Source organism: Pelodiscus sinensis, chromosome 21 (assembly GCF_049634645.1).
Source record: "Pelodiscus sinensis isolate JC-2024 chromosome 21, ASM4963464v1, whole genome shotgun sequence".
Lineage (NCBI taxonomy): Eukaryota > Metazoa > Chordata > Testudines > Trionychidae > Pelodiscus > Pelodiscus sinensis.
The window spans coordinates 17,377,450-17,389,681 of record NC_134731.1 but is presented as its reverse complement, the minus strand read 5'-3'; the positions used below and the strand labels follow the sequence as shown (position 1 = coordinate 17,389,681).

The window sequence follows — 12,232 nt, the reverse complement described above, 5'->3', positions numbered from 1 at the left end:
ATTGTGGGGGATGTGGCCTATCTCCTGATGCCATGGCTTATGAAGCCGTACACTGGCCACCTGGATCCCAGCAGGGACCAATTCAATGGACCTGGATGCAGGAGGAGTGCGCCTTTGGCCACTTCAAGGCACATTTTTGGTGCCTCCTCACCCACCTGGACATGGGGAAGCACAACATCCCTGAGGTGGCGGCAGCATGCCGTGTCCTCCATAACATTGTGGAGAGAAAGGGGGAGGCCTTCCCCCCAAGGGTGGGGGGCAGATGCTGACCAAGAGGGGTGAGCCTTCCAGCACCCACAGACAGCTGCCATCTGACAGGCCCGTCAGGCCAGAGTGCAAATCTGGGAAGCCCTGAAGGAGAGGTTCTCTCAGGGACCCCAGTCACTCTCCCCAGGGCCTCCTCTCTAGGGGCCTCTGCCTTGCGGTCCTTCCCCACCACAATCCCCCTTCGCCCTTTCCCTGACCTCCCCAGAAACACACCCATTTGCTTTTCCAAAAAATGCCAGTCTGTATGGATGAAAGTTTCTGAAAAGGTGGGAAAGGGGGGGAGGGCTCCTAACTGGGAGAGGGAGGAGGCAGCTTGAAGTGCCCCCTCAAGGAGTTGCAGTCGGGTGGGTCCGGGGAGCACAGAGGGGTGGACAGGAGGGGGGCTGAAGCAGGGTCAGGGTTGGCAGGTGGGGTAGGGGGAGGGAGCATAGGCATCGTTGGGGAAGGGGCTCGGGCATTTTTAGGGGGGTCATGGGCATTGCAAGGTGGGGGAGCAGAGGTATGGCATGGGGAGGGAGCAGAGGCATAGCAGGGGGGCAGGCGGATGGGGAAGGGGTATGACGGGGGGGCAAGAGGGTGGAAGTCAGGAGCAGCAGCATCAGGCGGGTGTGCCGTCACACGGGACATGATAGCACACGTTGTCACACTGCTGCATCAACTGGGCCCAGGCGCGGTCCTGCCACTCCCAGTCTGCACAGACCTTGTGTGCCAGGATCTGGTGGATGTTGCGAAGGACACTGATTTGCTGCTGCATAAGGTCCTCATGCACCCTGGCACGCCTTCAGGTCCCCGGGGCTTTTGCAAAAAGGCGTCTTCCTCGTGGAATGAGGATTGCCGCAGTCGGAGAAAGCCCTCTGTGCTTTCCATTTCCTTGTGAAAGGATGCGCTTGCAGTGTGCACGTAACTCAAGTTCCTCAAAACTCTGTAGTGTAGACATACCCAGGGAAACAAGCCAGAATCTGACCCTCTCGCTTTTTCTGCTGCTGCCTAGAAGGCCTGGCGAAAAGCAGACAGGGCTCGGAATGGCTTAGTTTGCTCCCCTGAATTCGTGCAAGGCAGCCACTGCTGCTGAACTCTCTGGAGGGAAGATGGCTGTTTGGAAATCAAAGTGCATTAACGAGTGTATTAATCCAGTTACTGCTCGCCATTCATTCGCCTGCCCTGAAATGCTGACTGCTCCGCAACAGGACAAGCCAGGGGTATTTCAGCTTCAGGCTACACTGAAGAAAGAGGAGGTGGGGTCATGAATGAGAGAGAAACTCAGGCCTGGTCTACACCTAAGAATTAGTCTGATGTCGTTACATAACTTGGGGCTGCGAAATAATTTGCACCCTCTGAGGTATAGGTAGGTCAACCTGCCTCACATTGCGGCCAGTGTGAGGGTATGTCTACACTACAGCACTAATTCGAACTAACTTAATTTGAATTAGTTAATTTGAGCTAAGCTAATTCGAATTAGGGCATCTAGACTTAAAAACTAATTCGAATTAGCGTTTTGCTAATTCGAACTAGCGTTTCCACACTGATTGGACGCTGGGTCTCATTTAAGGGCAGCTGAAACTGGTTCCGGCAGGGCATCAGATTAGTAGTTGCTTTGTGTGGATGCTGTCTGAGGCTATCTGAGGCTCATGCTTAAAGGGACCCCCCTACACAGCCGGTTCTCAGCTTTTCCGCTTGCTTGCCTACCTCGCAGAGGGACAGCAAAGTATTTTTCTCTCCGCCTGCCTGTGTCGGTGCTTCCCATTGGGGATGCCGCCGCAGTTGGCAACATGGAGCCAGAGCTCACCCTGGGCATGCTCCAGTTTTTGGACTTGCTGCTGCAAGCCTGTCAGCAATGGGTGGAAGCTGCCTTGCACCACCTGGTGCACATCAGCCCCCTGCCTCTCCCCCTGGCCTCCCCGGGGGTCATGGAGGAGCGGCAGCAGCGCCCGGACGCCCGCGTGCCCCGCCGCATCTGGCATCTGGACACCAGCATTGACTGGTGGGACCGCATCGTCCTGGAGTGCTGGGGAGACAGACAGTGGACCCAGAACTTCAGGATGAAGAAGGACACCTTCCTGGAGCTCTGCGAGTGGCTCACCCCTGCTCTGCAGCAACGGGACACTCACATGAGGCCTGCCATCCCCCTCCAGAAGCGTGTGGCCATCGCTCTGTGGAAGATCTCCACGCTGGACAGCTACCGATCCGTCGGGAACCAGTTCGACGTGGGGAGATCCACCGTCGGAGCAGTGCTCATGCACTGGGCTGAGCGGAAGGGGAGCTGCAAGGAGGGTATGGGCCGCCCCAGGGAAAATGGGAGGGGGGAAGGAGGAAGCGAAAGTGCCCCGCACAGGAGGGTTCGGTCTGTCCCAGCCGTACTACACGCCACCCGTGGGGGTTGCTTCTGGGAGTGGGGCGCGGGGCACTGCCAGGGCACGAACACTCCCAGCCACCCGGGCACCCCAGTGATTCGCTGTTTGCTGTGTCCCTCTACAGGTGGTCAAGGCCAGCAACTGACCCAGACGCCATTATCCAGTAGTTTGGCGCCCTCGGCTTCCCCAACTGCGAGGGGGGGGGGGGGGCCGATGGGACACACATCCTCATCCGTGCCCCGGAACACCAAGCCTCCCAGTACATCAACTGCAAGGGCTACTTCTCCGTCCTCCTGCAGGCCGTGTGTGACCACCGGGGCCAGTTCATGGACATTAATGTGGGCTGGTCCGGCAAGGCACATGACGCACGGCTGTACCGGAACTCCTCCGTGTGCCAGCGGCTGCAGGCCGGGACCTTCTTCCCTGACCCCACATCAGGGTCGGGGACGTGGACATGCCCGTGTGCCTGGTGGGGGATGCGGCCTACCCACTGCAGCCCTGGCTCATGAAGCCCTACACGGGGCATCTCAACCTCTCCCGCCAGGCCTTCAATGCCAGGTTGACCAGGGCCCACATCGTGGTCGAGGGGGCCTTCAGATGCCTGAAAGCCAGATTTAGGTGCCTCCTCACCCGCCTCAACCTCTCCGAACACAATATCCCTCCCATGGTGGCAGCATGTTGTGTGCTGCACAATTTGTCCGAGCGGAAGGGGGAGGCTTTCCTGCCAGCCTGGACGGCTGAGGCTGAGCGCATGGCTGGCCAGTACGCTCAGCCCCGCACCGCCACCATCCGGGAGGCCCAGCAGGGGGCTGTCCAGATCCGGGAAGCCCTGCGGGAGAGCTTCCAGGTGGAGGAGGAGGACTGAACTCTCCCTGCATGCCGCACTGGGGCCTTCTTCCACCCTCCCCCCTTTCCCCTTTCCCCTCCCTAGCCCCCCTTCCTAATGTCAAATAAAGACACCTGTTTTAACAACAAAAATCTCTTTTTATTTTATATAACTGGGATGGGAGAGGGGAGGGGGAAACCTGGGAGAAAGGAGCTGGAAGGGGGTGGAAGGGGAGGAAGGGAAGGGAAAGCTCAGGGTTGGGGGTCCTTCTGGCTCTCCTGTCTCGCAGCACTGTGTGAGTGGGTGTGGAGAGTGGGGCAGGAGGGACGGGGGTGCGGAGGAAGCGGGAGGGGGAGCAGGGGTGGGAGGAGGAGTGAGAGCTGGGGTGGCCGCAGGGGCTGGAGCAGAAGGAGGCAGGAACCTGTCCACCAGGGTCTGGAGGTGACCTCTGAGGGCACGGCCCTGCTCCTCCAGCGCCTCCAAGCTCCACTGCCGCAGCCACAGGTCCTCCCGGACCCAGTGCTCCTGGATGTGGATCTGGTGCTCCAGTAGCCACAGGTGCCGCTGCTGGTAGTCCTCCAGGTTCCTGGTGCGCCTGCTGGCCCATGTGCAGGTGGCTGTTGCAGGTGGGGTGGTGCGCCCTACAGTACCAGGTGCTGTGGCTGTGGTGAAACAAGCGCAGTGGTCAGTTCTCCCTGGGGACACGGTGGGTGAAACCCAGCCCCCCTCTGCAAGGCGAGGTCGGTGTGTGGAGAATGGTTCAGGGACCCTGCATGACACCCAGCTGCTGCTCCATGGTGGGCAAGGCCCAGGCACACGGTCCCTGGGCTCCCTCTCCCCCCACCCGCCCCATGCACATAAGGGGAGCATGATGGCACTCACATGTGGAGCCGTCCCTGGCCTCGGACAACACAGCCGATGTGCTCTGTGGGTGTCTTGGGGGTCCTGGATCCTGGGCAGGCTCCCTGCAGGCTCCTGGCTCTCGGCATCCTCCTCCTCCTCCTCCATGTCCAGGACGGGTCCCTCTGCTCCTGGGTCAATCACCACCTGGGAGGCATGGATGGCGTGAGCCCCCAGGATGCAGTCCAGGGCCTCAAAGTGGGGGCAGGCCTCCAGGTAGGCCCCTGGCTGGGAGGCCTGGGAGTAGGACTGCCGCAGGTCCTTGTTCTTGCAGCAGACCTGCTCCCGGGTCCGCATGTGCCCTCTGGCGGCCAGGCTGGCAGCCATGTGGCTGTAGACGGCTGCATTCCTTTGCCTAATGCAGAGATTGTGGACCTTGGAGGCTTCCCCCCAAACCTCAATGAGGTCCACGATGTCCGCACTAGACCAGGCGGGAGCCCACCTCTTGCGGCCCCAGGCAGGCTCCTGGGAGCTGCCAGCCTGGTCCCGGGAAGAGGTGGAGGGCTGGGTGGCAGCGAGGTGCAGGGTCTGCTGGCTGGGTGCCAGGTGCAGGGTCTGCTGGCTGGGTGCTGGCAGGCTTGCACCTGGCATGGGCACCGTAGCCAGCCCGTGCCCCTTTAAGGGCTCCGGGGCCGGAAGGGGGGGCAGAAGTTTCCCTGGTGGTGCCCAGAGTGGCCACCAGGGAAAGCTGGGGAGGGCTAGCCTCCCACTAGTTCCAATTAAGTGGCTACACAGCCCTTAATTCGAACTACTTAATTCGAACTAGGCTTAGTCCTCGCAGAATGAGGTTTACCTAGTTCGAATTAAGCGCTCCGCTAGTTCGAATTAAGTTCGATCTAGCGGTTTGTATGTGTAGCCCCTATCAAAGTTAATTCGAACTAACGGCTGTTAGTTGGAATTAACTTTGTAGTGTAGACAGACCCTGACAGAAGGATTCTTCCATCCAGAGTGCTGCCACATGGGGGAGAGCTGGCTGCCTAGAGCAACAAAAAACCCCTTCCCTCAACTCAGGAACTATCTACACAACAAGCCCGAGATGCAGCCCAAATGTGCAGTTGACTGAGCCAACCTCATCCCAAGCTGGGAATGTTGCTGGGCTTATGGTGGGGTCTCTTCTTTGCAGCTCATCAAGTGAGGCCAAGAGGGTAGCAGACTCTAGCACCACTCCGCATTTATCATTATGGCCCCCTTTATGGCTCGGACGTGATTAGCCATGTGGAGTAGAGCATAAAGGGGCATGAACAGCAGTGTTGCCTAGTGGTTAGCGCATAGGACTGGGTGCTGGGAAGAGCTGAGTTCCATACCTGGCTGGGCCACAGGCCTACAGGGTGACCTTGAGCAGGTTGCTTCTCTGTGCCTCAGTTTCCCCATTTAAACTAAGCTGGGATTGCCCACCTTCTGGCTACAGAGCTCAAACCAGCCACATGCTCTGGATCACCAGCCCACGGAGACCCTTCTGCCATACCAGCGTCCTGGCAAGCATAGATTTATTTTCAAATCCTCAGCTCAACCAGAGACTACAGCCTCCAGGGGATTTCCCCTTTGCCTCCCTCACTCCCTCCTGCCTATAGCACAACTTGTCCTTGCTCTTTCAGCTGAGCTTCATCTGCCAGGGCTTTCTCTCTCCCACCCCATCACTGGGGATCCCTCTTTCTTACTGACAGTCCAGCACCTTGTAGGGAACCCCTGCCTCTCCTCTGCTATGCCTGATCCATCCATGAACACTGGTCTCTGGTCCTTCACGGGAGAGACTGTCCCGTTACCATCCTGGTACCGAGTGGAAGTTCTGTCAATCTCCTCTCATACGACCTGCTACCATTAGCTCCCTGGCTTTGGGACGTCGGAAGCTGGCGTCTGGCCAAAGTTGGAGTGCCTGAAAGAAGAAAACCAAGTGTTCAGTATTATCCGTTTCCTCCTCCTTGTCGCCTCCCTTTGGAAATCTCCCCGACGACGGGTACCCGCCTTCCTTTTAATTGCTAAAAGCTGATGCTCAGTAATTGTTTAATATCTTCATTGCTTCTGCTCCCCTTTATCTCAGAGTCCCTGCTGGAATTCATTGACGGGGCTGTGTTTTCTCTCCCTGGTCCGCCGTGTGTGCACTTGAAAAATCCTTTCTTTGTTGACTGAGATACTCAGCACTAATTGGCGCTTCTTATTCCTTTTAAGCCCATAATTACTTTTTCTTTTCTAACCTTACTGGTTTTCCTTCCCCTAAAACTGCTTCGGCTTTCTCTTCTAATCTACCCCAATCTTGTTCTTTGCAAGGCTGCTTGGAGCGTGCGCCAAAGGTTTTCGGTTGTTCCACCAGCCGTTAAAATTTGCTTCAACTTCTCGATATTTACAGTAAAATGCAGAACGGGGGAAGGGAACTGGCACTCTCTGAAACACCCATGTAAGCAACTAATTCAGAGAGTGCACAGCCAGAGGGGCCGGTTAAATTATCAAAGTGTGACCTCCAGCAGAATCCAGGGCGGGGGTTTATATCCAATTACGCCTGTAACGAGGCCGGATTTCACGAGAGCTTAAGCACATCAGATGAAGAGGGGTGCTGAGCTGTTGTGGAAATCTGGCCACAGAGGCTTTAGAAAAGGAGCTTGACAAAATGTTATAAGTAAATAAAAACGGACCCAAACTTTTGCCCAGCACTTGAAGCAAAGCATTTCCAAGTTTGGAAAGGGTTCACTCAACTTCTGAGAGCCACTCCAGAAAGGAACACCAGCCATGCTATGAAAGCGTGTTCCCCAGACGGAATAAAATGTTAAAGCATGGGAAATCCCACAGAGGCTTTGCCCTAGACCTGGTTCATCACATCTTCCTGATCAAAAAGGGAGAGATTGAAATGGCCTGTTAAAACTGAGCTCCTACCCTGAGCTCCTACGCTATGTCCTCTGAGTTAGCTTTTCCGACACACTTGGGGGCAGCAAACCAGGACATCTAGGCATGTGGCGCTAGAAAGAGAGGCCAGTGAGGATCAGCTCCTGTTGGTAAGTCTTGGACGGGTGGATTTAGTTGGGATTGGTCCTGCCTTGGGCAGGGGGCTGGACTCGATGGCCTTCTGAGGTCTCTTCCAGCTCTATGATTCTATGATGCCTTGTAGGGCTCAGCTGAAAACATACTCATGGGGGGATCTTAGCGCCTTGGGTGGCCCCCTCTCCGTTTGCAAAGGGCCATCAGAGCTCCTGCCTGTCCTGGCACCACCTGCTGCCAGGCACTTCTGGGCGCAGCAGTCTGTGGTGCCAGGACAGGCAGGAGCTGCCTTAGCCCCCCACTGCTCACCTGATCCCCTGCAGCCACAAGACCCAGTGCCCGACATTCTCCCACCTGTACTGAGCCGTGACTTGCCATTTGAAAACCACTGGCCTGGAGACACTCTGATGGCCCTTTGCAAACAGGAAGGGGGACACCCAAGGCGTTAAGATCCCCCATGAGCTCGGAGACTCACCTGCCCAGGGATTTCACACCCAGACCAAAGGCTGTGCACATGTGACCCTGGAACAAGGCATGTTTTCAGCCAAGCCCCACAAGGCATCACGTTCCTTCCCAGGGAGCTGGCCATCCCCGGCCTCTCTGCAGCTGAGTCAACCCGGATCAAGCCCAGCCTGACCTGACGTAGTGGGGCTGAGCAAGTCCTTGGGAAAGAGTTGTGATTGGAAATGGATCTTCACCCCCCATTTTAAGTTACAATTAACTGCTCATTTTGTTTTCCTTGCAAAATCCAAACCAAACCAAACTAACCGGTCCAGGCTGACCGAAGCGTTGGCTCATGGCCAATTGGAACGACAGCCGCTAAATGAAATAGTTTGGCATTTCTGATTTTCTTTCTTTCCACCAAAGCTCTTTGCCAACCCCCACCTTTCCGAGCTCTGAAAAAACGCACGTTTTCACCAGCCCATTTACAGTCTGCCACAAACCCTGCCTCCCCCAGCTCTACCCTGCAGTGCAAAATCCCACAGCTTTGTCCATGGTGTCATTCACACTTGTGCCAAGGGCTTGCAAAGGCTGCCAGCTAGACATCTCCAGGCCCTCACCCTGGGGGTAGAGTTTCCTAGACACTTTGCACAGGAGTAAATGGCTGAGCCAGCTGCAAAGCCAGGGGAAATTAGGGGCAGGGTGCATAAGGCCACAGTGCACAGCCAGGTGTCAAGGTGAAGGAACGCAGAGGCCCAGAGACACCGCAGCCTCAGCAGACCTAGGTTCTGTTCCCAGCTGTGACCTGCTGGACAAGTCACTTACCTTCTCTGGGCCCATTTTCCCCACCCTCACTGAGACGGTTAAGGAGACACACCAATCAGAGGTGTGCATGATCTAGCTAGTCCAGCGAAGAACAGCAGTGAAGATACAGCAGTACAGGCTATCCCATCCCCCTGGATCCATATTCACTTTGCTCTCTTGGAGAGGCATGCAACCCATGCCACAATCACACTGCAGTGTCTCAGCCCTGTTTGTACAGCACCTAGCGCAATAGGGCTGAGAACTATCGGGCTGAGAACTCAGGGCCTTTAGGTGTAACTATCAAATGAAACGTATTCATCACACAGTCAGCAGTCACTTGTACCCCAGGAACCACCAGCACAGATTATGTCAGAGCTGCCATACCGGGCCAGACCTCTGGTCCATCCACCCCAATGTCCTGATCCAACAGAACCCAGGACCAGAGATTCAGGAAGAGTGTACACAACAGGGATGGGTCTCTCCAGCCCGGCCTTCCACTCCTGGCCTCTGGCAGTCAGATGATTAGAGACCTCCAAGTGAATGGGATGGCAGCCCTGACCATCTTGGCTCTAACCATTGGAGGATCCATCCTCCAGGAATGTCTCTAATTCTTCTTTGAACTAATTAAATCCAAAGGCATCAACAGGAGTAGTGTGGAAGCAAGGGAAATAATTACAGAGACAGGAAGGCTTCCTGCAGGATTTTCCTTTCTTTTTCAGTGCCAGTAACCTGATGTGAATCTGAGCTGAACATTAGCAAGGGAACCGCTCGCTAACAAACGCTAATGAAAGATTAACTAATGGGATGCAATGTGCCAAGATGACATCCAAAACAACAACATTAACAAATAAAAACACAATTAATAAATCAGTTTCAACTTTTCATAGTATTCCGCTGGGCTCTCGACGGCTCCTGTAAAGAAACTGTATGCATCACGGCACGTGCTTCCAAGCCAAATTCAGGGTTGTGATCGTTAAGCCTGTCCAATGGATTGGGTGTGGTTTTTACTTGTAATGGGGTGGCACTCATCTCCCGCTAGCCCAGTGCGTGTACCTGTGTTCCTCCCACCGAGTCACTCAGCCTGCTGTGAGTCACTCCAAACCCCTGCCCAGTTTGGGGTGACACAACGCAAGAAGCAGGCGGCGAAGATTTGGAGAAGGGCAGGTACTCTGCTAGGGTCTAAAGAGGCTCTCAGGAACAAGCTATTTAAATGATTGTTATCAGTGAGCCAGAGGAAAATAGGAAATCACTGTGGGTAATGTGGGTGGGTGACAAAATACGAACCGAGAGGTAAATAAGGCGGAGGCTGGGGCAGTGACACAGAGATCTGGATCCCTTGGGAAGCTGGACCCATGCAAACACAGCAGGTTTTCACAGAGCCAAATGCAAGATCCTACCTTAGCCCCAAAGCTTGCAGGCCACACCCCTGGAATGGGGAACTGTGCCCAGGCAAGCAGGGACTCTGAGAAGGATTTAGGGGTCATGCCTGGCAAGCCGCTCACCATGGCTCCCAGGGCGGGGGTGAGGTGAATATGGCTACACCCATCACTGGACACATGAGCAGAGGAGTGAGCAGGGCCAGGAGGTGACACAGCATCCCTGAGACTGAGGCTGGAGATGGCAGCCTGGTGTAGGGACCACATTTTAAAAAGATGTTGGAAAACCAGAGATGGATCTGCAGAGTATCTGAGGGCTGGAGAAAAATACCTTTTTATGAACTATTGAAAGGAGCCCGACATGTTTAGCTTCTGCAAGGGAAAGCTGAGAGGTGACTTCATTGAAGTGTCTAAGTGCCTTCCTGGAGAGAAAATGTCCGGGATTAAAGGGCTATTTAATGCCACAGAAAAAGGCAGAAGATGACCAGTGGCTGGAAGGTGAAAAGAGACAAATTTATATTAGAAATGAGGCACAAATATTTCACGGTGTGGATGACTCACCGTGGGAACAAACTATCAAAGCAAGTGAGGGCGTCTCCATTTCTAGATGACTGATGACGTCTAGATCAGTGTTTCTCAACCAGTGGTCTGAGTATCCTTAAGGGTACTTGAGAGAAGTGGGGGGGGGGGGGGGGGGTAACGTCAACACAACTGAAATTTGGAGAAAACTTAATTAAGTTTTACAGTGTTTTATTATTTTTGTACTTTTTCTACCCAAAAATTTCATCGCCTGCCTGGCTACGATTAAGTTGTTTAAACAAATGTGTTGCAATGGTCAGATGCAGGGGTCAGATTCGATGCTCTTATGGTCCCTTCCAGGCTTCAAGTCTACTAATTAATGACAGCTGAGTGCAGCTGAGGGAGCAGCCTCTGGGGCATCACCGTGCACCCAGCTCAGTCCCCAGGTTCAGCCATCACTACTGATCCAGGGGAACCCCCTTACACATCCAAAGAGGCTGGCCGTGCAGGGGATGGGGTGGATGTGGCAGTGACCTCACAAAGGCCTGTTGCAGGACCTCAGCCTATTGGGGGACGGCGGAGAGGAGGTGGTGACCTCACAGAGAGGCCCTGACATCAGCCAATCAGGACAGAGGGTCAGTGTAGGGACAACCTCAGAGGCTCCTGTGGCTCTGCAGCAGCATGGCTCCTTCTCAAGGTCTCTCCTGGGGCACCGAGAGAGAATTGGGATCAATGTATGTGGGCACAAGGAGGAACCTGCTGGGAGTTTTCTCCTTCCCTACTGTTGATTTTGCAGTCCCTGCTGAGAAAGTAAGAGCCTCAGAAAGGCTTGGAACCTGATCGGTCTGATCCACCTGGTACCCCCTGAATTCTAGGCTCAGAAATCGTTAGGTTAAGGTGGTTTGATTTCCTACCAAGGATGTACCTGTCGTAGAATCACAGGGGCCGTCAGTGTTTGTCGTTTTAGATTTCCCTTTCCCTCCTTCCCTTTCTTTTCTTCTCTTCTTTTCTCCTTTTTCATTCCGCCCTGCTTCCACCAAGGAGTCAGGGGGGTGGCTGTCACTATGGGAGGCCCTCCCAGAGAGGTGGGGCTGGAAGAGAGCCGTCCTTTTGAACTTCTGCTGAGACTCCTCTGCCTCCCAGCTCTGAGTCTTGATGCTGATTGGCCGAGCTGCTGGGAGACTCAGGTCCTTTTGTTCTCTTTTAAGATCAAACAAGTCACAAACCAGCCTGCGTTGGGTGGATCGCGCTGCTTCTCTGCAGTTACTGTCTCTGTGCAGCTCCCGATTCTCTTTCGTGTGCCAGTTCTTCTCAGATAATTGCTGAGTGATGCCAATGAGCCATTGCTGGTCTGTAGCCCACTTGAGAGCCCTGCATTCTGATCAGTCAACCTGTCCCGAGGGGCATTATCCATGCAGGTGTGGGGTGGGCATGGCAGTGACATCACAAAGGCCTGTTGCAGGATCACAGCCTATTGGAGGATAGTGGTGGGGAGGTGGTGACCTCACAGAGAGACCCTGACATCAGCCAGTCAGGACAGAGATGCCAGGCAGGGGCAACTTCACATATTCCTTCCCTCCCGTTCTCCCCCCTCCCCCCCACACCCCTTATAGTTAAGTGACCCCGGACCCCAGGCATAGGCAGGCCGGCTCCAACAGGCTGTGGGACCTGCAGCTCCAGAGGCTGTGGGATGGGAGTGTCCCCCTTGGCAAGGCAGAGTCAGAGCAGGGCATGAGATGGACTTGAGTCAAGTTCCTCCTTTCCTCGCTCAGTGGCCATCC

General features: G+C 55.0%; 1 protein-coding gene and 1 long non-coding RNA gene across 4 annotated transcripts; one reads left to right on the top strand and one right to left on the bottom strand.

The window, feature by feature from the left end:
- The first annotated feature begins 784 nt into the window (after positions 1-784).
- LOC142819281 (uncharacterized) lies at positions 785-3,603 on the top strand. Its single transcript, XM_075905013.1, has 2 exons — positions 785-2,538; positions 2,743-3,603. The coding sequence occupies exons 1-2, from the start codon at positions 1,896-1,898 to the stop codon at positions 3,234-3,236; spliced, it is 1,137 nt and encodes a 378-aa protein (XP_075761128.1). The 5' UTR covers positions 785-1,895; the 3' UTR covers positions 3,237-3,603.
- Positions 3,604-3,622: 19 nt separating this feature from the next.
- On the bottom strand, positions 3,623-11,666 carry LOC112547199 (uncharacterized). 3 transcript variants are annotated; one of them, XR_012897124.1, is made up of 5 exons: positions 11,377-11,666; positions 10,264-10,423; positions 6,017-6,217; positions 4,327-4,491; positions 3,623-4,106 (listed from the first exon to the last, which is right to left on the bottom strand). It is a non-coding gene; the product is annotated as an uncharacterized LOC112547199 (long non-coding RNA). The 3 variants fall into 3 exon arrangements; XR_012897123.1 differs by lacking the exon at positions 10,264-10,423; XR_012897125.1 differs by lacking the exons at positions 10,264-10,423; positions 11,377-11,666 and adding an exon at positions 6,537-6,676.
- Positions 11,667-12,232: the final 566 nt, after the last annotated feature.